Raw genomic sequence first — 24,719 nt, 5'->3', positions numbered from 1 at the left:
CCCTACAGGTAAGAGGAACAAATGCATTCTTGGTTTGGGGTGAACTATCCCTTTAGGTCAGTGACAAAGTAGCATTACATGCATGTATTTTTGGTGTGAAATGTGCCTTTAAGCTAACAAAAGAGACGTGGATATTGACAAGGATACTTACTGAAGTCTAAGATATACAGGTCTGAATGATCCATGAGGTTAAATTCATCACCCATTCCTTGCTCTGGACAGGGGCTGTGAAGAGAACAAACACAGTTTCTGTAAGAACTGTGAACAAAAATATATTGAAACTGACAACTTACAAGTGGTCAAAGCTTGAGACCTTTCCAGGAGGACAACCGTAACTCCTTAAACTTCCTGTCTGTTATAATGAGCCACAAAACTTGCCAAGGTTGTATTTGCTACTCAACTGTTTAATGGGGAAATGTCATTGTTTTTCCCCTGGTTTTTCCTGGAATTCTCAACAATTAGTTACCAACAGACTCCAAATTATTTACCTTGCCATCCATCCTCTTACCATCTTTCTTTAATCACTAAGGTTTATAATCAGGGAGCCACAGGTTATTCTCAAAATACCAGTGCTTTCAACTCAGTGCTCTGCTCTTTTTATCATGGGCTGGCATGATTTAAGCCCACAGGAAGTGGAGCACTGCAGTGAGACGGCAGGCTGGCCCGTGCTGATAGTCTCCCAGACCTGTGCAGCCGTTGATATCACTGCACATCTGTTTCCTGCCATGGCTTGACACACACACCTGTGACACACCTGGTGCACCACAGCTTAGAAAGCGTACTCACTTCAGTCATAGTCTGTGTATCAATTATCAGTCAATTAAAATGCAAACCCTGGCTTCTTGGAAGGATACAATAAAAAACACAAGTCAAAGTAACAGCCTGTGGGAGTTCAACTTATATCTTATGGATGATTTATTCTCACAAGGCAGTTAGTATATTCCTGTAAATATACTCGATGCACATCATTGCTTTATATCTGTAACAACAGTGCACCAGGAGACCTGTCCAGATTAGTAGATAAAAATGCACTTTACAGTTTTACACTACCCAGAGGACAGTTTCAGCCAGACAGGTGCATTCACCAAGCACTTTAGTGTCTATAAATATCTATCATGGAGAATAACTGAGAGACTTTGTTGCCAGGTTTGGTCTTTGAACATAGCTTCACAAGATGTTATCTGCTATGCATGGAATGGCAAGTGACTGGCATGTGTCCAACCAAAGACTCCATCAGACACCACTTCAGTACTGTTGAAGCAATCTAGCAGGAGCCACTTGTTTTGAAATGCCTGGAATTACATTTATTTCACTTCTCTTTCCCTTTGGTCTTCTTCTCTCTTCACTCCTGCCCCAAACCACCCTCTTGGTGAACACACAAAAAACTCTCTCCTCCAGTGTCTCTCTACCCATCAATCTCTATTCCTCTTTCCCGCTGTCCTCTCCATCGCGTCTCCCTTTGCTGCGTGTTCAGGATGTTGTAAGGGTTTTACGTTGCTAATCTTCCCTAAACAAACATGGTAGTGGCTTAAAGCGGCCAGGAGAGGTGCAGAGCACGAGCGCAGTCGTCCCAGGGGGCCAGCTGGGGAAGTCATTACGCCCCCTGCCCCCCAAGAGGTGATCCACCCGGGCTTATAACACGGGCCTTTATCAGAATACCCACAACCACCTAAGCTCCCCGTCATCATTAGACCTCCTACTCCTGGACTTGCTGTTCATTGTTGGCTGTAATGTTGTGGTGATGATTAAAATGGAAGTTCTCAATTCTGTAATGCAGCTGTAAGACTACTGTTGAAAATTATAGATTGCTACAAATGCCACTTACATATCAAACTTAATTAAACAATATAATAATAAAACAAACACTAAAACATCCTGTATAGACTGCATGAGCACGGGTCAGAGACTTTCATGGTGGCATCAAACCTTACTGTACATTTGTTCCTTTGTGGTATTTTTTAGGACTTAGAAGTCTGAAATGTCCTGACACACCAAGTCAGCTGTTGGATGCCACGTGAATATTATTACGCATCTGTGTCCAACAACTGCCTGTAGCTTTTGCAATCTGCCTGTCATTATTGGCTCTAGCTGGTCCTTATCAACTGCTGGTCACAAATTCAGCCTGTCATCTTTCATGAATTTGGTTTCACATCTTGCCAGCATACTGAATATTCACTCCCCCTGCTATGCCGTATTATGAACATCAAAATTCAAATGTTTATTGGTTACATTAAATATTGTATGTGTGGAAATGACACAGACATCAGTCTGTCTCCGTAACAGAAGTAATGAAGAGCAGCATCTCTATCTAAAGAGCAACACTGCAGTGGCTGTCAACTACTGTGCAAGCTCACATGGAGAGAGGGTATAGGCCTTGGATGCTGACACGTGAAAGGGTGCAGATAAGAGGATGCTACAAGAGCAACAAGAGACATGAAGATTGCATCCCTTTGGACGAGGCTTTCTCGCATGCTCACAGATAATGTCGGCCTGGGTGTGAAATTCAGCAGAACATTAGGGACTGGTAATGCTTTATTGATCATCACAAAAAAGCAAAGCCTGAAGGGGATCATAGAGGCAGGGGAATGAGGAAAAAAGGGTGGTAAATGGTGTCTAATACACTGACAGTAGTTGGAAGTGGGAAAGTCACAGTGTGCGACTTTATGTGGCATCCTGGTGTTTGATGGGTCACTTTGTTACTTGATCAGCAAAGTAGCACTATGTGTGAAAGTGCTCCTCCCCCTGCAGCAGCAGTGGTTCTCAGTCTGAATGAGGCCTGAGTGATGCCGCTCCCCCACTAAAAAAAACACTGGTTGCTATTTCAAACAACACTCAATGAGGGTGTCTAATCACCCAATTGCCAGGCCTTTGTAGCAACGCACTGCCTGCTCCACCTCATTATGTTCCAAACTTGGGTCCCAAAACGGCAGAAGAAAGAGCTGAACTACAGTGCTAAAACTAATGAGGGAATGACACAGAGCCTGGGAACACTCCAAATTGTCTCAATTGTCCAGGAATTTAACTGCCAACAAATCCTGTAAAGCACTTTCACAGACAGCTACGATGCAAATGAAGTGACAAGAAAACGACTGACCATTGGAGCAACAGCTCTGCTACACAAACACCGATGTTAACAATATATGTGGAAACCGTCCTGTCGTAGGCATGTTTTCAGTGGCTTCATTGGCCATATCCTCATTCTTGGAGTGATATGATCTGCATCCCTTTCCTTTCTCCACTTCCTACTGAAATTTGGTCCTTCAGAACCATGTAGCTAACAGGAACTCATCACACACTACAACTTCCTGCAGAGCACCTTATCAGGATGGCCAGACATGAAATCAAATTATGTCAGGAGCACTTTGGAATTAAGTGAAAATACTTGAAATAGGCAGTGGTACTACAACAAACAAAAAACAGACAGCAATTTGTAAATGACTTCTAGATTAATGGGTGACATTGAAAAACAATTTAAAAAATACAGGACTGTTGTCATGCTCTTGGCAACTTTAGAAGGAAAACATTTCTCTTTTGACTGATGTAGGATTGGATGAAAATTATGTATCACAATACTGTTGACCGACTACCTTGATATCGATATTGTGAAGGTATTGTAGGGTTGACTTTTGGCGTTTTCAAGAAATACTTACACAATGAGATTTTCGACAAACAGTCATCAGTAATGAGGGTATAATCACTATGCCGGCAAGGGCAAATAATAGAGTAGCTAGAACAGTCTGGTAAATTCAGTTAATGCCTTTAGTGTAATGCAGCCCTTACAATGAGAAAAAGACAATACTTGTGATTTTCTAGTATTTAAAATCTAAGATGATATCTAGTGTCGTGTCATGATATTGATATATTGCCCATCCCAAGATTATAGCAATCATTTAGTGATATAGCTGCATGCATAATGACACACAGCCAGCCAAGTAAATTACTGCAAGTAGCCACAATTGTCTGCTAATAATCAATTCTTCTGCCCATTATTTTTACTGTCAGTTTTATTAAATGACAAAGCCTACAGATATGATCTGGTGGTAGGGGTTGTGTTAAAACTCTGCAACAATTTTGGAGCTAAACTTTCTCAAAGAAATCCAATAGACTTGGTTATCACAGCTCAATAGATTCCCGTCCACTTCTTTTGCCTTTATCTCGACTGTCTCACCTCATCTTACCGAGCTATCTGTGCCCCCTCCTGGGCAGTGGCTGGACAGTGGATTAAGACCTGTACTTGCCCAGACCTAAGCCCCATGCAGAGGGTGATACACAAACTACAGCTGGCTCCCAGATTAGACAGAGGAGATGCCAGCTGCTAGTGAAGCATGCATCTCAAATTGCAACCCCTGTGGACAAAATGCAGTTGGACTTGGTGGTGGTATTGGAGAGAAAAATTGGTCCTACAAATCTCAAGCAAACAGTCCCTTTTATCAAGACAGGTTGTTATCAACCTAGCTGCCTATAAAAATGAGGAAGAGGACATTAAATACTGCTTCCGGACCTTGAACGCAGCTGTTTAATATACAGGGGGAAAGTCTGAAGTGCTTGTCAAGTGCTCCTCTATAGCTGGCAGATTCATTCTGGAAAAATAAGTTACTTCCTCTATAGTACCAATCTTCACCTGCAGCTGAAGCGTCAAGGTCAGCCACATAACATGAGACACTGTCTATCAGAGTAGCTCATCAGATACTTTTTCAGGCCAGGTAACTATCTCTTTATACACTGCTCTTTTGTTGCTACACATGTTTGCTGCCATGTCAATATGATCACTCTTTCACTAAGAAAAACCTTGTTGGGTTTGAGAAAAGTTCATTTCACTGTCAAGAAGTGTCGTTTAATATATGACATGCTAACTGCCAACAAATAGCCTTATGTTCTGTTAAAACAGAGGGCTGGTGGGCTATGATCAGGGTGTCCACACGTATCAAACACTTAATGATTTTTAAGACATTTTCAAGATAAGTTTCAACCAAATTTAAAAGTGATTTTTGGACAAATCATCTTTGTTAATTCAAGCATCGCAGGTAAGAATAAAGGTAAGTAGTATGTATGTGGTCCTGGCAGAGGTAGGCTTTACATAGGAACACAGTTATTAGAGTGTGTTAGGTTAATCTACATTTGGCCAATAGGTAAGTGTTAAAGGAGCTATATGTAAGAAATCTAAAGCAAATAGTCATAAAATCATCCTAATATGTCACAGAGACTAAGGAATAATGTTCATATAACATACTGATCTCACCGACAACAATAGTACAACCAGAATATTCGCATTTAAAAAAATATTTTACGGTCTGCAAATCATGTTTATGTTTTGAATCTGTGTTTTGGCCTGTTGCGCCACCCACCGCCATCTACCAGTCACGCAGTCAGTAGAGTCTCAGTATCAGTTACAGTTAGGACTGAGCTACAGCAGCACAGCAAGCAGCTTTAGCAGTGTCCCGGTACATAACATTAGCAGCTGGCTCCTCTGCTGTATCCCGCAGCAGTGTTAGCAGCAGAGAAGCCGGACTTGCTCAAACGGTCCGCTGGAAAACCGAAGATCAGGGACGCGGCCCTGCCACGGCAGCCGCCCGTGGGCAAACAAATCAGTCTCCAGCGTGCCGCTGTCCAGCAACCTCGAATCTGTAGGGGGGGGGGCAGACACGACCCGAGGCAGTATTTTGAATTTGATTGCAGTAACCGTTTTGGCCACATTCTTACATACAGCGCCTTTAAGTTAAAAGTCAGTATTCACTTCAATGGCAGGTTTAAAAATTTGTAACGTCAGAAATGTGGACTTTTACAGAGAAGAGCTTAACTCATTTTGACAAAAAGAAATTAAAAGATAGATAAATGAAATTAGATTTAATGTCTGTGGCAATTAAGACCTCACATCTGAATGTAAGACTATTTAATGACTTTTAAGGTCTAACAGATATATATGCAATTGAATTTGAGACATTTTAAGACTTTAAGGACCTGCAGACACCCTGTTAATTGTCCTTTTTTATTTATTTTATTTATTATAGCATGGCATTGTTTCAAAGAGGGGACCTAAAAAAGGGGGTATAGTTTGTGTTGACAGTAGTAAATCACAAGTTAAACTACTACTATTTAGACATGTGAATTTATGTGGACAACGGTATCACAAAGCCTCACCTATGCAGGCTGTTTATTTGAGCTGCTGTGTAACACTCAACCCTATGACACCTTAACATATACAGCCTGTTAGTGGGTTAAAGAGGGTTAAGATGCAGATGAAATACTATCATGAGCTTGTCTTTGAAGAGTAAATCACAGTGATGCTGCGCTGCCCCGAGGTCCTGTCCCGACACGTGCGGGATGCCCCGTATCCTGTTGGGGTCACCTCCACTGTTTGACAGGCTTTATCTCGGGCATACTAAGTGCACACACACATGCATACAGACAATTAATAAAGGAAACTTCTGCAGCCTAACCTCTGACACTGAAGGCCAAACGACAACATGTGTGTGGCATCGTCATCTATGGAGTGTTGATAGGCATGTTTCAATGGAGCCAAGTGCTACACTGGGAGATCTGAAGACATCACCGGATGCAGGAAGCGCTGCCATAATGATATTTAGATTTAAGAATCAGTGAAAATCAGAACAGGAAGTAGGGGTTTTCAAGCAATGCCTGGCAACAAAATTAAATGTTTTAAAATCAGTTCTGCCTCCGTCTCATGATGTGTTTAGTCTAACATTTGAACTGTCAGGTTCAACAATGATAACACTAAGCCACACTTTAACCGGCTGGACTATCATAACAGCAACCCTTTCAGTCATTGATAAGGAGAAAAATGGCCTTGTAGGTGATATCGAGGCACCAGGCTTTTGACCCTTGTGATCTACTAAACAAAATCACTGGACTCTGCAGAAGCTCTGCGGCTCAACAACTCGCTGTTTTGAAATGACCAGTTGAATTCCACGCGGATTAAATATCACGGTGAGATTCTGGTGGATTTAACAAGAGGTTTGGGGGTGGGATGTTTTGGCTACCAGTGAGATTACCTGCTGTGTAGTCTCCCTCTTGCTTAGAATATAGCAGCCACACACTTCCCTACCTGGGAACTTGACGTTAGTAGGACAACTGAGAAATAAAATCAGTTTGACTTTTACACTGAACTAAAATAGCATGAGGTTTATAAACAAACCCTCTCTAATCTTATATTTAGCATTATTCATCTATACTTAACAGAGTAATGATTCAGCAATAGACAGAAACATAAAAAAAAGAGGCTCAATATTTGGGGCATAAATGTTTCTGCATCTAATGTTAGGAATGGCGTCAGCAGGCTCTCCATCTTTAATAAATGTACTAAGCAACTGTGCATATTGTGTGTGCATATTGCCAAATGGAACACATGCGTTAAGGCTGGCAGGACAGAGCAACCATGTGCGTGTGTATGTGCACCACTCTGACGTCAGCACTTCAAGAGGAGCTGTGAGTCATTAAGTCATGAGAATACACCAAGATGCAAACACACACAAATGGCACACCACAGCGGAAGTAGGAAATCTCAGCAGTGACCTGTAATTTGACTAAAAGTCTGATACAGGGAAAGTGAATCATGAGCCTTGTGATATTTTATTATGGTTAGCATAATTTCTTATGTTGGGAAAGGCGCCAAAACATCAGGGAAAGCATTCATTTAAGATGTTGACTGCAGCTGTGCCTGAACTGAAAAGAAATAAGGACAGTAAGTGTTATTGATGAGAAGCACCAGAAAGTAGGGCCAGTCAATATCATCCAACTGTGGAGCAACAGTGCCAGCAGTTTTGAAACTGGGTTTGCAAGCCTGTGGTTGGCTGTGTGTTAAAAATAGAGCTGGGTCGTTTAAAAAAAATTAGGATACCAGTACCAATACCAGCACTCATAAAGTGACACTGATACCAGTAGAGTACTGTATCTGATACCCATTATGTGAATGGAGTGGCATCTCAGCAAGCTGGACTGCCAACTCCGTCAAATCCGCCGCGATCTACTGCGCCATACCGCAGACTGTATGGGTTGTGGATGCTACGGTCGTGGCCCAAACACACACTGCATTAAATTGAAGGTTGATGGTGATTGGCTGCGAGCAAAACCATACAAATGGTATTTTTTTCTAGATCTAGGTACAAAAAATATCGAATGCTGATATCATGAAGGCACAATATTACTTGGTACCGGGTTATTTGGTTGATACCTGAAAGGTTGCAGCGTTTTCCATAGAATTAGAATCTATGTGTGACGGTAGCTGACAACAGGGGTACGTTAACTTCCCTATTTATTTTTTTTCTTGCCTGTGTTTCCTTCTGTTTCCCCTCTGAATTGAGTGGTTTTTGAACTCTAAACAAGTTCATTTTTTCCATCAGTCACAATTTGTGAAGGTTTGAGTAGCGGGGTAATTATCTAATTAGTCAATCAGGGCTGAACAGATTGACGGATAAGAGGAGCAGCTGCTGCGGAAGCAAGCTTTTAGAGCCAGCACGATGAATGGTTAGGTTTAACTTTCACTTCGCCTGGTGCTCTGCTTCTCCATCTGTGACTAGAGCAGCTAAAAACACGGTGGCAGATGTTTTAATTGCGGCAGGCTGCCACAAATAAAGTAATGTGTGGGAAGCCATGTAATGAGTACCGATACCCAGTCAAACTTAAGAAAAAACGGAACCTATTAAAAGAAAAAGCTGCCATTATAACACTCATTGCTAGCAGGTGGCACAAATGTTTAAACTGCAGCAGCTATTAGTGTCTTTGCCTGTAGATGGTGAAATCAACATGTCTACATTTGCAGACATATACATTTTCTGTACCACAAACTGACATGTTTAAAACTTATCTGACCAAACGTTACTTTTATACTTCCTCACCATCCTCTCAGCTTATGAGAGTGCAGATGATAACTTTGTTTCTTATGTCATTGGATTACATAAGGGTCACTTTACCTGGCTCTGCCTAAGCACAGTAATGACATCAAAGACACTCATTTATCGCTTCAGGCCACTGTGGCATTGTTAGACCTAAAGTGACAGCCACTGGTCCCTGCTTCTCACAGTGAAAGGCAATTACAACGCCTTTGAAGATTACTCATTACCAACAGTCCACATAAAGGTGCAAAAGGACTGAAAAGGCACAAAATCTCAATTCTCTAGATAACTGGGACGTGTTCCATCTTAACATTTACTACGACAAAAAAGTGAGTGTTCAGTCACAGACCGAACACAAAGAGATGACTTGAATCCATCAACATTATGTTCATCAGAGAGGCATGAACACCTGTCATGAGATAAATATATTATTTACTATAAAGAATATGGAATACACATTGTCATGTCCAAGTAGTTCAAGGGCCAGTGCCAGAATCCCCTTCACAGATTCCAAGCTGTCTGCTCCCAGCATGCCAAGCTGTCATGTCCTTGCTTGCATCCTGCCCCTCATAGGATGCCCTGTTCCCAAGCTTAAAATGCTTCCCAATTTAGCCCAACCTGGGCTTGTCGTAAGCATTTATACACAGAGTCTGATGAATGCCAACAATGACAACATACACTCAGCAGGAGATCCATAATCTGTGTGGCACTGTCATCATGAGCAACTCAATTTTAGCAGTGTTTGATTCCTCAGAAGGTGAGAAAAAAAAGTTAGAAATGTACAGGCTTTAGCTCTTTGCCTGCATGTGTAGGTGAAGGTCAGTGCAGGTGGAGTTAGTCATGCACGGGTCGTCCTTCGTGGGGCAGTGAGCAGGTCTCGGTAAATGAATGTAGCAGAGGTGCTGAGGGTATATCAAATTGCACTCTGTGAGAAAGAATGCTCCCTAAGGTCATAAATCAGAGATGGGGCAGAATTTCACGCCTCTCTGCAGCTCAGCAGGCCTGTTTACACTGACGTAAGTGCCAGTAATGCCCAGCCTGTCATTCACACACACACACTCTGCTCATTTACCCTAAAAGAAGTGCAAGCGTGCACCTAAAAACAAACTCACATAACAGAATATCAGGCGTTAAATCCTGTTTAATGAAACCAGCAGCGCTAAGACAGAGAAATCCAATGTTAGGGTTCACTCAATCTCAATCCAAGCATATTCTAACACCAAACACTTGGAGATAATACAAACCCATAATTTCATGTTGTGCCAGTCTCTTTTTATTCACCAGAGTTTATATCACACAGTTGATGTTTGTTTTACAAATGTGTTTAGTCTTAACACACCTCAGTATTATGTCCAATTCGAAGTGTAAACCCTTTGAAAGCAGAGGGCTCTTGGACTTAATAGTTTTAGTGTCCTTCACTAAAGTAATAAATTATCCCTCAACAAATTCCTGCAGGTAAAATAAATATCATAAACTGGAAAAAAGTTTCAACAGAAGGGTTCTGTTTAGGATCAATATGAAAGGACAACTAACCAGGAAAACAAGATTTGGACCATAAATTTGAACACAATTTCCCTTGGCAGACCTACTGAAATGAGAAGCCCCACAAAAACAACACAAGCAAAGTGTCCAGCAAATAATTCATGGTGGCATGTGCAAGCATTTGTCAGTTGCATTGAGACAGACACCAATAACTTTTTAGCCCTGTTAACTGCCCTCGTGTTGTTAGGTCATGCGAAAATAAACACAAGCAATGGCTGGTTTTAAACCCAGTGTTCACACTAAATTAAAGGTGTACAATGGGAAACAAATGCTTAGTCAAATCTATATTCATGTAAATCACAGGAAAACCTTCTTGGTAAAGAAGAGAAAGCAAACAAATGAGTGTGACAAGAAGCTGCTTGGACTGTTTGTGTGTCTTAGTATGTGTGTGCACGTGCTTATGGGAGTTCCTGTGTGTAAGAGGCTTAAGTGCGCTCATGTAAACAACAAACGCGCAGTGCTGGTCAGGAGAACCTGTGTGGCCAACTTGCTTAGAGCCTGCAAGGATCATGCTCTAATTTGTACAGTAACAGGAAACAACATCTTGACTTAAAACAACAAAGCAACTGCTGAACAACAAAACCCTCCACTTTATAAATAACACAAACAAACCAAATGTCCTTCTTATAAAGATCCTTGGTGTGCATTCACACATATATATTAACAGCTTAATGCAGAAAATTTCAATTGGTTCCAGTTTACTTAAAAAAAAAAAAAATCTGCCCTGAAAAGTTTAAACAGGATGTTGGAGATACTGAGTGGAGTTTGATTTCTTCCTCTGCTCAGCCGGCACCCTCCATCATTCCAATGACCAGTGACACTCCCTTTCCAACCCAAGCCCTATCTGCTCACAACAGGAAATCATGACTCCTCTAAACCCATCCTGGACTAATCCCAGCAAGAAACCAAACAATGCATAACAAATCTTCAAAAATAAGCATCTTCTAAAGCCCCTCGTCTCTTATAAACTTCACTGACTTTTGACTGCTAATCTTTGCAAGCAACAGATTTGGTTCCTTTGAATTGTAATTACTGATGTGAAAATGAAAAGTAGTACATGTATTTATATGAACAGTAGAGTTGTACTGTTCCTACTGCTGGAGTATACTGTTAAATCTGTCCCATAAAGCACTTTGTAACTGTGTTTTGGAAAATGCTATACAAATGAAGTTTATTATTATTCATTATCTCCAACAAAAACAAACTCAGCAGCATCACATACACTGCCTCCATAATCATCTGCCCTCCCATACCCAGTCTATCAGATATGAACGTCAGAGCCATCACACGCCAAACAATAGCAAATGACAATAATCACCCCTCAATCTACATTTCACTTTACTTCCATGTGTTCAGTGATGCAGGACTCCTAAATGGAGAAGACCTTGCTTTAGTAGGAGTTTTGTTCCTTCTGCAATAGCAGCTCTGAACAATCTGCCTCGCTGACACTGTTGTAACCTGGGATGAATGAATGCGTACAGAAATTTTGTGTACAATCTATATCTGCATGTTGCAGTGTACTGGATGTGAAAAGAAATATCTCTCTTGGACAATAAATCTAAATCTAAAATAGAGGAAATAACTACATGAACAGGTTGCACTACAGGATATGCCAGAGAATGTTTTATCATTAAATGATTGCCTAATTATCATTATATATATATTAACAGTTGAAAAATACTTATGTTAATAATGACTATAACGCTGCTGCATAATGAGTGAATCAAGATTACACTTGTGTATTGGGGTGTATTGCTCCCCATGATGTGGTGGCAACTGGAGCAGTAGAAGCAGAAATTGGTCTCTAGGACTTGAGGGCCTGTAGACGTAGTGGGGCTGAGAGGACTCTTATCCACAGCCTCCCGATCCCCACTATCAGGTAATCCCAGTGGGGTTTGCCTGATAACACAGCCTGGCTGATAACAGTAGCCCAGGTCCCGGGCTACACTGGTCCACGCTTATGCCATTAGCTACCTCATTACTCTACTGGCTACTGGCCTATCACAAGCCCGTCACCGGCCCAGTGGCACCTTACCAGCTACGATCCCCCGGCAATCACTACTGTCTTACAGCCAACAAGGGAATCATCACAGACTGCTGTCTACAGGAGCCAGAGCCTCCATTTGGCATATTGGAAAGGGGGGAGTTTTTCTCCACAAACTGTCTAAAACTTGTCTAGAGAGCCTGTGTTTCTTAAAAATTTATGATGACAAACAATGACAAACGTCAAATGTGTAAGGATTTATGTGTTTGCAAAGCAAAGAGTTGGCAACATTTAATCTCTAGCCAGCACCTGAACATCTGAGACAGTTTCTCTTTCCATATTGCAAACTACTGAGCTATGTGTTTATCTGTCAGAAGAGTTAGCTTTTGTTGACAGAAAGACCATTTCACCTTTTTTATTATATCTTTGCACATCTCTGGAAATAGCTTGTCGCTGAAAACTAGTAGCTTGGTATTTAATATGATGGCTCCAGTGTCTATATCATTTCTCAGGAGCTGGCATTTACTATGCAGAAGTAGGAGTGTGGATCCATGGAAATACAATACAAAGATATTCTCATGGCCAGAGGTGTTGTCAGCAAGTATGTAGTCAAACAAGTTAGGGTTAGCAGAGGTAGTTGCAGATTCCAAAGTTGGAGCTCCAATGCTAATGGAAACCTTGTGTCACCTTAAAGGGGAACACCACCTAAATTAAGAATTCCAGTTTGTTATTTTAATGGTCTGGGAAAGTTCAATCAATATTTGTGAACATGAGCTGCTCTCTCTCAAAGCCTGAAACCAGAGAAGTAAGTCTCAAACTTGTGATATAGGGTATAAAGTCTGAAACTGCTCCATAGATGATGAAGAGGAGACTGATTTTGTGTTTTCAGTTCTGAAACTGAAAATGCACCCATGTACTCAGAACAGTCCCCTGGGTGCTCTCAGTGTCATTCAATGTCTGTGGAGCAGCTCCAGACTTTATATACTATGACATCACAAGTTTGAGTTTTAGCACTCTAGTTTCTGTATTTGGGAGAGTTGTTCATGTTTACTGATGTTTTTGGACCATCTTAGACCATAGGAATAACATGTATGAAATCTGAAAATGTGCATAGTTCCCCTTTAATTAGCTGTTGGATACACTACTTCCATAGGAATTCATTGCAGCTTTCCAATGAATTACTAATTTGCATGTTGAAATTGTTGTTTTTTTGAGAGGCAAGCTGTGGTCACTGTTTTTAAACTTCAAGTTTAAAAATAAACTATGCAGGATTTTCCTAGAGAACAATGAAGACTCATACAGAAGTAATCCCTCTCAGTCATTACCTATGACCTATTGGAAGTGTGTGGCAGTGTATTTTCCTGCAGAGACTCTGCCCTCTGCCCTCTGCCTGTATTTTCTTATTTTCTGTTTTCTGGTGCTTTGTGGACGTGTATCCCCACAGTGCTCTGTCGGGGGTACATAACAAGGTAACAACAAGATAGCAACCAGGGGCCGGACCATAAGCAGCAGGCATCCAAGAGATACAGTGTTGAATACCGCAAAAATAGTGGGACAAAATGCCAAACAAGAGTGGATCTGGGGTTGGCTTTTATTCTCACTTTCACTCTCAAGTGTGTTTACAAACAGTAACTGACAATCCTGCATAGTATACCTTTAAGAAAGCATTGAAAGTCTGCTCACTGTTCTTTGGTCTGTCGTGCTTTTTTTGTGAAATACAGTGCTTGTAACCGTTAGTTTCCAGCTCCTTTTTGAAGAAATAGACACAAAGACGTAGATAAATCTTAATTATAAACCTGCATGCATGCTTTCTTTATGATAAATGTCTTCCTTAAAACATCTGGATGCATCAACAAGCAAAAGTTTCCCATACAGTGCCTGTTTCAACTGTAATACCAAGCGACAATGACTCTGACAAAAATAAATGCCATGCTGTTAATCATGATGGGTTACCTGACTTAAGTTTCACGTTTTTTGCAAGTTGGTTTTCAAATCCTCCTGAAATTAATGGAAACCAATGGTGTCTGGGCCATTTGACAAACACATTCTTCATTCGAAAAACTGAAAATATGTTTCACATAACAAACATTGCAGGCTGTCTTTGCGTCAGAGTATATCCAACCTTTTGACTTTAAGATATTTTGGACACTGCAACTGAGAAGCTGAAAGCAGACAGCCCATAATGAGTGGTGTCAGCCTGCCACACTGAGCATTTAGTTATGCTCTCTTTATAAGAAAACAATGGCTCAGCTGGCACACAGTGGTTTATTATCATGTGTTGTCAGCTTAAGCTTTTATTATGCACTCCTCCGTGTGGAAAAGGTACAACACAAACAACATAAAAACAACTGTACATTTGAACACTGAACAATTCAACAGGGGGATCTACGATTGCTAATCCACATTTGAATTGCTTGCCCAAACAAATTATTATCTGTATGTGTATGTTAAAACATACTGTAGTATCTGTAGGAGTGTATATGCCTACATGCATGTAACTGTGTCCAGCTATGTATCTGTATTTTCCTCTTTGTTTCCTTCGAGGAGGAGGATTATTCAGTTGACAATGACTTAGCAAGTTATTTTTGCAAAATGTACTCAAAAACAGAGCACATCAAATGAACTACTTCGAAGGTGTGTGTAAATATAAACATATTCTTTTGGTGAAATAAAATATATAAGTAATGATATATTATAAATAACTAATAATGATTTAACTAAGACTTAAAGAGCTAAACTCAAAGACAAATTTACGATTAGATTTGTCACTGGGGAAAGCTAACAAAGAAAATATTTGGAGCATCCTTAATTACAGAGTACAGATAAACCCTTAGATATAAAACTATGTGAGTTTTATAGTGTAGAGAGAAATGACAGTTCAGATAGTAATATGTTGTGCCTCACCTTGTTCCTCCAAAGAGGATGATTCGATCCCCAACCATACAACAGCACTGTCGTCTCCGCGGACATGGGCCTTTCCCCTTCGGTTCTACTTTCTTCCAGGAGAAGGCTTCTGCAATGTGTACACACACGACACGAATAGAGTTGAGATAACAATATTTAGACAATGATGGGAAAGCAAGACTGACTCTTTCGAGGTGGAAGACTCTCAGTAAAAATTCAGATTACATGCTCATTCTAAATAGTTCAAAAGAGGGATCTTAAGAATACAAAATTTGATCTGTGTGGGCTACATCATAGCAGCTATACAAACTCTCAGCCACTTAAAGTTAAATAAACCTACAGGTGCCTCCCATTGTGCCCGCAGTTCATTCAGCTTCCTGCTATATCTAACCACAAACGGGCCAGTTAGTAGGATTTATGGACGTGAGGACAATGATGAGAACTAACATCATCAAACATGAATACAACTGGGCTGACTGGATTCACAGGAGGCTGATGCAATCCCAAGACCATTTAGAGACCCCAGTATGCAGAAATATTTAAATGGCAATGCCACTTTTTCCCTTGCCAAAACTTAGCTTAAGTTTTTTGTGTTATTTAGCCAGCATGACATGGTTGGTACTGATGGATGACTTCACCTGTCTAGTGTCATATGATACCAGTGTCTTTGCTCTAGCTTTAAAAACTGTTTAGTTTAGCTGGTCTGCCTAACTTCTCATCTTTGCTGAGTTCAGCTGTGCCTGTGCTACCTGGTGCTTCTTCACACCTTTCCAAGCCAAAAATTTGGCTATTGCCTCTCTGCTCCTTTCATTTTCTGCTTCTCTCTTTTTCTCCCCTTTTCTTTTTTGAGCCCCTGATTTTTGGAGAGGCATTTTGACATAGCTAGTCAGGCTGCATTTCACTTTAATGTAGCAGCACATGGGTGCTCTTCACATCTGACCCCCACTATTATTGTGAAAATAGTGCTGTTGAAACTCGACCAAACCATTTTTACAGTAACTGCAGGGGGTGGGGCATCAGTTGGCAAGTCTGAATGTATTTTAATGATAATGATAAATGTATTTATAATGTAAATTTATATATCTTGTATTGTCAGGGATATAAGTGAGTAAATTGCTGTACTTGATTCCTTTTAAGGGTCAGCCATTGACCTTTGCATGGGCCATTCTGGGCCTTGGCCGGTGTCATCCGTATCCTTTTACCCCCCCAGATGGCAGGCCTGACCACAAACACAAAACCCAGGGATAAGGGAATGAAAAGGAGGGACTAATGCACGAAAATCAAACCTAACCTTCATTTGAACAGAAAACTGTACATTTCAGAAACAGAAACACATCCTCTCTTCTGCTCTGCTGAGGTACAATATGAGTGACGGTGTTGAAGCTCTGTCACTTGTTCCATATAAGGATAAAATGCGTAGTCTCACACTCTCAGAGCCAACAGCATCATTGCATCTCTATAGCAACAGGCCATTCAGACTTTGTTGAATAATTAGGACTATTATTGAGGTGCTGCCATCTAGTGGACAGTAAAACACAGGTTTAGGAGTAAGAGATAAAAGACTTCACTGTCATCCGTCTACATACAATTCAGTACAGTAGTTACAGAAACAAAATTGGGTGAATGGATATCATCACATAATTCAGTACAAGACTCTCCAGCTGGACAAAAAAGTTCATGCATAGTACTTTATCCATAAATATAGTTCGATAAGCTAAAACTGGAGAGGTTAAAGATCAGTAGTGCAAGCAGCACTGTCATGATACACATTTCATATATGCCCACTGTTGCGGCTGTAGCTTCAGCTGATGCACTATGGCAATAGATTTTCCTAGCAATGACTGTCATAAAAACAGGCAGGAGGAGGAAGAAAACAGCTTAATGCATTGGATTTCAAGCTGCTGTCAGGCCCCATACTCAAAACTTTCACTCTTCCGTAACACAAAGGTAAATCATCATACAAAGGCAGTCGAGGTTGTGTTATCTAAACAGCATATATTGACGATGAATATACCCCAGGTGTGCTGAGTGTGACAACAGCTATGACAGCTATGCGTTTGGAACAAGAGCAAAAGGGTTTCTTCCCCAAAACACTTAAACTGACTTGAGAATCAATCTGGCAACATTTGTACGAGCCATTAAAGACTCCAGAGATGGAATTATTGTACGTTTTTCATTTTCTGGGAGGAAGACAGAGTATCTGTGTTTCATTCCCAGCATAGTGGAGAGGAGCAGCCAGCCACCATCACTAGACTCACAATAATGCAATGGAGGAGGATTGTCTACATGACTCTCGACAGAAGGTGGAGGAGGAAAGTGGGTCAACACAAGTAAGCACTGCCGGTGCTGCATTTGTTCTATAGGGGTAAACAGCCATTGATGCAGGTAGATCATAAACAAAATTACTATCCACTAAGCAAAGAAACGCGACCAGGGATAACACAATCAGCAGCAGTGCTATACACCAACATAACACGCTCTCACAATCTGAAATAAACAAATGGTGAATCACCTGGATTGAATTTCCAGAGGTCGTTGAAGTGCCGGTCCAGTCTGGCATTGTATCCTCCAAATATATACAGTTCCCCGTTGTAGGAAACTAAACACAGAAAGGAAAACAAAAAAATGAGCCAATTTTTATGGTCTATCATGCAGGTCAATGACATTTGCAGCAGGGTAAATAGAACCTTGTGAACCAGTTAACTTTGCTGTATTTGTTTAATCAACCTGAGCAAAAAATGCAGTCTTGTACTAAATAAATGAAAATGAGCAACACTGTTTATACTCTCTCTACACACACGATAAAAAACAAATCATGCTTGAGAATGAAACAGAGAAAGGTCACATGGGGAAAAGACTGCCATTTGTGCAAATGAATCATCATAGTATGAAAATTGGGAAATTACTCCTCATTCCTTCCTCTTAAAAACACAAAAAAGACATCGTGCATTAAATCTTTGAGGAGACAGAATAAGAGTAACTAAGGATACTGGTCTTCTAAAACACAATGTAAGCAAAGCGATGATCACAAATCTGTTCAGCATATTGATTTATGTGTGATTGTTTGTGTCTTACAGGCTGAATGACTCCTGCGTCCGTCTGGCGATGGCTGTGCTGAAGGGGTGCTCAGCCAGCAGTTGGTCTCTGTGTCAAACACTTTGATCTTGTTGCAGTAGATCTCGTTGTTGGAGTGGAAGGGACCGAAGCGGTCCGCCCGCCCTCCGAACACAAACATCTTTGTCCCGATGATGGTGGCCGAGTGGAAGTCCCTCCAGCGTGCGGGAGTGCCCTGCAGAGAGAAGACCAACAGATGATGCTGTGATTGTTATACTTTTGCCTTCCATAAAATTTCAGAGCAGATACACAACAGAAAACAGGAAGTAGCTAAAATACTACCTGCATTCTTGCATAACCTGAGCTAAACCTCATAAACAATGTCTCCAAACTTTCACAGCTCATCATAACCCTGGGTATAAATCTTCATCTTCACACTGGCAAAGATCAGGCTTCATGAGCAGCAACTTAAGGTAAACAGCTCCATCTACAGGACCAAGTCACCAACTACAACTCCACACTAAAACCAAATCATTTTTTAGGAACTACCAGCCTTTCAAAAATAACAATAGGGGCATTGTATAAAATCTATTGGGAACCATCTCAGAATAATAATGCAGCTGGCACCTTTAGTTAGTAGAGAACTATGAATATAAAACAAATATACAACATTGAAATGTGATCTGTTTCTATTGAATGAAACTGCCTAACAAAGGCAAGCCTCCCTATGCATTTAGCCATGATAAAGCCTTTCACACGCCTTACTTTCCAGAATGCGATGCCATTGTTTTCCATGAATGCTATGCAGGCAAGCAGGCTCTTTGACTAGTTTATAAATAGAGCAGTGGGAAAAGAATAAAATCTTGTAAAACAGATGATACAAATAATGTCCAAAAAAGACCCGCTTAATAAAATTAACCACTGTTATTCAAATGACTGTGCTGGACGTAACATACAGAAAAAAGGTTTTGAGTAAAAAACACAGCAGGTAGTTTTGTTTTCCAAAAGGAATGCAACACTGAGAGCATGCAGAAAAAAAAGTATTATTCAGTCACGTGTACAACTAAATCTGCAAGCACCAACCTGTAATCTCCTTGATGACAAAATGTTATCAGTTAGGTAGAAAACACTCAATCTGGTGAAGTAAGTTTTCCTCAACCAGTCTCTAGTTAACCCTGGGGACTGGGGTCTATGTCTAAAATATACTTTACAAGAGTTTATCACATGAGCATGTTGACTGCATACAAACACAAATGGCATTTCCCAAAAGGGGAGTGTATATAATCCTCTGCAAGGCTTTTTGTACTTGGCCATCTACCAGGGAGCTGCATTACATTTCAGTGCCTTTGTATCCAGCCAATCTGACCAGTGAGTGCTTGTGTAGCAGTACTGCCAGCCGCAGTAATAACCAATGCTTTGTTGATATCCAACAGTGCTTTGAATGTAACTGAGCATATTGCCAGTCCATTCTATCTTTGTGTTTCCTTGTGTCTATCTTTATTTGGACTTGAATATTCATTGCAAGACATTCTCTGTACAGGAAGCACTAAAAAATATAATTTCTGAAGAATAAAGAACTGCTGGTTTTAACTCACCCTGGCATTAATTAATGACCACACCATGGTGGTGGTGTCCAGCTTGTGAATGTCATTTGAGAAGCAGTCAGCCTAAAAAACAACAAAGGAGATTAATTCAATCGTGTTTTAATATTCAGAGAGCAAGTCCCACAGTGTAGAGGGATGAAGACTTACCAGCTGCTCATATCCTCCAAATATATACATTGCTTTCCCGAGGACACAGGATGAGTGCCCATCCCTCGCCCCTGGAACAGTCCCCGAAATCTTGGGTGTGAACCATCTGTGGGTGTCTATGAAGCAGGAACGGCCAGTTTATATTAACTCTAAGCACTCTTGTGAGGGACTTAAGCTCTCATTTTACAGTGCTGACATAATACTTCATCGTGTAATGGAAAACTATCACATATATTAGCAGGTGCTACAGCTCCCTAATGTAAAAACAGTTTTCTCTCCCTTTTGCTATCACGACCTCAACATCAAACAGGTGCATCTCAAAGGCAATCCAGCCTCAAACAGTCACTTAACAGTGCGAGCTAGATGCAGGTCTACTTACTGACATCAAAGGCATAAAGCACATTGCAGGCCCCCTCTGTGTCATTACGCCCACCCCAGAGGTAGATAATATCATCCAGCAGCACAGCTGTGTGGCCATAGCGCATATATGGCACTTCACGGGCACGTTCATGTCCTCCCGTCCTCACTGGAGGCAACTTCATCCAGCGCAAAGACACTGAAGTACAAAACAGTTAAGAGAGGTACATTCACTTAAAACATAGTTGAAAAGAACACATTTATTACATTCTGTTTTATGTTTGCGGATGTTTAATGGACTACAACCTTATAAATGCAGGAACATTTTGTCAAAAGAAGTTTAAAGAAAATAAACTGACAATATTAACTCAAGACAAACCTCAATGCCAAAATAAATATAAATGATGATGGCTTCTTGCTGAAACGCAGTTGTTTTTCCCACAATAAATAAGAAGAATATTTATCTGTGAGTGCCAGTGTTCGGTTTGTTTTGATCCCTGTGACGACCAAAACACCTGGTTCAGTCAGTGTTCAAGATTGGGAGCTGTGCATGCTGCTATTTCTCACTATAAATTGCATATAACTACAAAAACATACTGCAGGTAACCTAATCTGTAAACAGTCATGGTTAAGACAAGTTTCTAAAAGAATAGAAAATTAAGGGCTGCAATAACATTTTGGAAATAAATATGCAATAGATTTAAATGTCAGTTGTAATATTTCACTCTTACAGCTGTGTTTCCTTTAACCTTTTGTGCAGTGTGTCTAAATGTGATTGCAGTGTGTAACATCTGGATGAAATCCAAGCTGCTGCTTTGCCAGTTCCCTTTTTATTTATTCTGAGGGGCTCACTACAGATAGTGAAAAGTGAAATGTCGGAAAAAATAGACAAGTAAAGAAAACGGAAGGAAATCAAAGGACTTTAGAAGACAGCAGGCTCTGCTGTAAAATATACATCAAAGAGAAGGAGCACAAAGCAAGTGACAGGATAAAATACTGAAACAATAGCTAAGGTGGTCCCGTTTCCATCTCAATCAGCCGAAGGCATCTTTATCAATGTTTAGTGCTACAGATCTTTTTATGGTACAGCAATGGCAGGTAGGCTCAAGCTACTTTAGGAAGTTGTAAAACCCTAAAGCAGGTGGCTGACCACACAGCGGGGGAAAAATGTATAAACTGGGTTACTAGAAAGAAAATTAAGCAGTTTTATAAAAGCTGGAGCAGTGAATTTAAAGAAAACACCTGTGTTTGTGAGATAGCAACGGAAAAACAACAAACAATGAACAATTCTAAAACCACAGTGGAAAGATTGGGTTTTAATTGCCAGCTGTAATGGGTAACCGTTAAAGCGGTGAAGGTTCAACAAACTCTGAAATACTCTCTTATCCTTACAACATACTTTTAAAAACAAATATTTTCCTGCTTCATTTCAGATAAAAACTGGGGCATGAAAGTACAATGCCTTTTCACCTACATAGAATACAAACAGAGACCAACAGCAGATGCATACGAATTTAGACCATTTTACATTAACATGTGTACTGGGTTCAAGTGTGGTGCTGATATTAAATTCCAGCACTTGATATCTACAAGTCAGAGTGCTCTCGACACCTGCAAATTATATCATTTTTTATTTACTTTTGTTTTTCAGGTTATAAAATTGCAACAGGATGAACAACTGAGTTCCCACAATAGTTACATTCACTGTCAAGAAAAACTGCTGAAAACTAGAGATCACTTTCAAAATTTATACAACTAAATTCTATGATTTTCCACAAAATCTACAATCAATGGGATCCCTCAATATGTATGCATATGTATGTGCATATATATTCACTACCTACCTGTGTTGAAAACATGCACATCAATCTGACGGAGTGTCTCATAGTCCTCCCCAGAGCAGTAGCCTCCAAAGGAGTACACCTTGTGTCCCACCGCCACAGCAGCATGGTTGACTCTCCGCGGCCCTCCTTCTAGGTGCACTGACCAGCGCAACATTCCACGCGCAAGCACCTCCGTGACTGCGAGTCCTTACACCATCACTTTGCCACCCGCTTGGATCCCATCAAGCCAGTGCCATTGAAACCTGTAACCAAAACAAGAGAAGTGCCACTGCTTAGGAGAGCAGTGGGGCAAACTAGGATGGGCAGTTGCCGAGAACACAAAGGGGCACTGTTTGTCCTCTTGGGCTAAGAGTTGCTCAGCTCTGCTGTTGCTGACAGACTGACAAGCCCCTGTATTATCTAAGCTGGGAGGGTATTTTAAGAAGTGATTAGACCTACACCTACCACTCCTCTTTCTTTCGGTTCACTCTCATCCCTGTGACCTCCCACTACTCTACAAACATTTTAAAAACAGAATCATATAAATATATGTGCACCCCTTTTGGGCAATACCATACCAAAAAAAAAATGACTATGAAAATTGTTACAAACAGCTTAAGTCGTCTTTTAACACCAGTGAGGTCCTGTTAGATTGCTAAGGTGTTATAAAGTGAGTGTGATTTTAATGTTATGGAGAGACAGCAACAGTTAAACTGTCATTTGACAAACCAGGCAGTTGGGTTTGCATGACTGGATAATAAAATATGTTTGATGTAAACTGAGGACACCAATGAGAACATCTGTAAAAAGGTCTGCAGCTCAACAGTACTCCCAAAGACAGTTTCCAACTCATCAAGGGCAAAATAAGTCTAAATTACCAGGGAAGTATTCAATCACTATCCATGTGTCTTGCAGAAAGCATGTGAACCTGTTTCTTGCTAGACCCTGTGTGCCCCTGCTTAATCTGTCCCAGTGACTCACTAACTCACTGACCTCCAACCTTTGTTTGCACTTATAAATAAACCCCCCCAAGACCATTCAACACAACATGAGGAGCAACACAGGCCAGATCTAGGCAACAGGCAAATGTGAGTTGTAACTTTATTTGAGTAATCTTTGTCTCCTACTAATTGTTTTGGAGCACGTTGGACAAGCTGTCATGTGAACTCAAGACCCCACATGAGGTCAAGTGACTTCTCAAAATGAAAGCACAGTCACAACCTGACTGCCTCATCTCTGCTACAGTAAACCGGTTTCTTGCAGTTGTTCCTGCATACATTAAATATCAATTAATTCTGTTCTCATCCTGAGTCTTTGTCACGTAGATTTTGGGAAGAGGGGCATGTTTATGAGGGCTAAACCTGGAAGAAAGCTGTCTCCACACCCTCCTAACCCACTCAACAGGATAGTGTGGATTTCATAGCATTAGCCACTGACAACTTGACCACACTGGCTTGTAGAAAACGGATCTAGATAAACATACAGGGAAATCGATGTACACTGTTACTGCTGCACAGGTCTGAGTTGGCCATGTGTATTGTAAACACACAGATAGTTGATTAATAAAGCTAATCTAGAAGCGGTGACATTGACGGTTACTACAGTCCAGTCAACGCCTCACACACTAGCTAGCCGATGTTAGCTGTGAGACAGGAATAACACAAACCCGTGAGCGATAGCGACTGGCCGCCAGGGTCGCTTGTTTCACAACATCAACTTTAACAACAACTGTGTCATGAAAACAGTGTGCCTACGACCAGCTCGTTGATAAAAGCATGTCCAGGAGGAGAGGCTGTTGCTAGCTAGGCTGAAGCTAAAATGTAGTAGCTACCTAATTTAGCTGGCTAGCTAACGTGAACTGATAAAAACGGCCGTTAAGAGTTAACACAGCGGCGTTTATTTCCAACCTTGGCAAAGTTACGAAGTGGTTAGCTAGCAGACAACTATATAACAGAGGAATATAATGTCAGTACCTTCGGGTCGAGTCGGTTGTGGTAACTGCTGTTTAGACCATAGAGAAGCAGTGTTATCCACTGGGAGCTCCTACCGACTCCCTCGTGACGTGTTGGGAGGAGAAGCGCGTCCGCTAGCACCCCCTGTCGGCTGCTCTCATCCTGGAGAAAACTTCACTCAGCACCTTGTAAGGCAATTTGTGATTTTTTTAACTACCATTTACAAGAAATACAGGTTAGTCTTCATGTCTGCATATTTTTAATTGAAGGGAAAACATTGCTCATGGAAATGTTAACCGACCTGTTTTCAATCTGCATGGCCTAAACCTGTTAGGGACTGTTATGTAGCTACTCGACAGAGGAGTGGAGTGGCGGGGGGTGACTTTGTTTTTTGGTTTTTGACTATCATTCACTAAAAATACAGATTAGTCTATATGTTTCCAGGTTTTTCATTGAAGGAAAAACGCTGCTCTAAGAAATATTAACCGACATGTTTTCAAGCT

General features: G+C 40.9%; 1 protein-coding gene across 1 annotated transcript in view; it reads right to left on the bottom strand.

Moving 5' to 3' along the window:
* klhdc3 (kelch domain containing 3) overlaps window positions 1-24,392 on the bottom strand; it is a 32,893-nt gene extending 8,501 nt beyond the window's left edge. Inside the window, exons 1-9 of the mRNA XM_049600444.1 lie at window positions 24,238-24,392; window positions 22,286-22,527; window positions 20,464-20,640; window positions 20,085-20,200; window positions 19,929-20,000; window positions 18,355-18,568; window positions 17,792-17,878; window positions 15,280-15,388; window positions 152-225 (exon numbers count right to left, since the gene is read on the bottom strand). Of these exons, the coding sequence (XP_049456401.1) occupies window positions 152-225; window positions 15,280-15,388; window positions 17,792-17,878; window positions 18,355-18,568; window positions 19,929-20,000; window positions 20,085-20,200; window positions 20,464-20,640; window positions 22,286-22,439 (1,003 nt within the window). The 5' untranslated portion in view covers window positions 22,440-22,527; window positions 24,238-24,392. The remainder of the gene's footprint in view (window positions 1-151; window positions 226-15,279; window positions 15,389-17,791; window positions 17,879-18,354; window positions 18,569-19,928; window positions 20,001-20,084; window positions 20,201-20,463; window positions 20,641-22,285; window positions 22,528-24,237) is intronic.
* Window positions 24,393-24,719: the final 327 nt, after the last annotated feature.

This window comes from Epinephelus fuscoguttatus, linkage group LG16 (genome assembly GCF_011397635.1).
Source record: "Epinephelus fuscoguttatus linkage group LG16, E.fuscoguttatus.final_Chr_v1".
NCBI classification, from domain to species: domain Eukaryota; kingdom Metazoa; phylum Chordata; class Actinopteri; order Perciformes; family Serranidae; genus Epinephelus; species Epinephelus fuscoguttatus.
The sequence above is the reverse complement of the archived record's forward strand: the minus strand, read 5'-3'. Positions and strand labels throughout refer to the sequence as shown.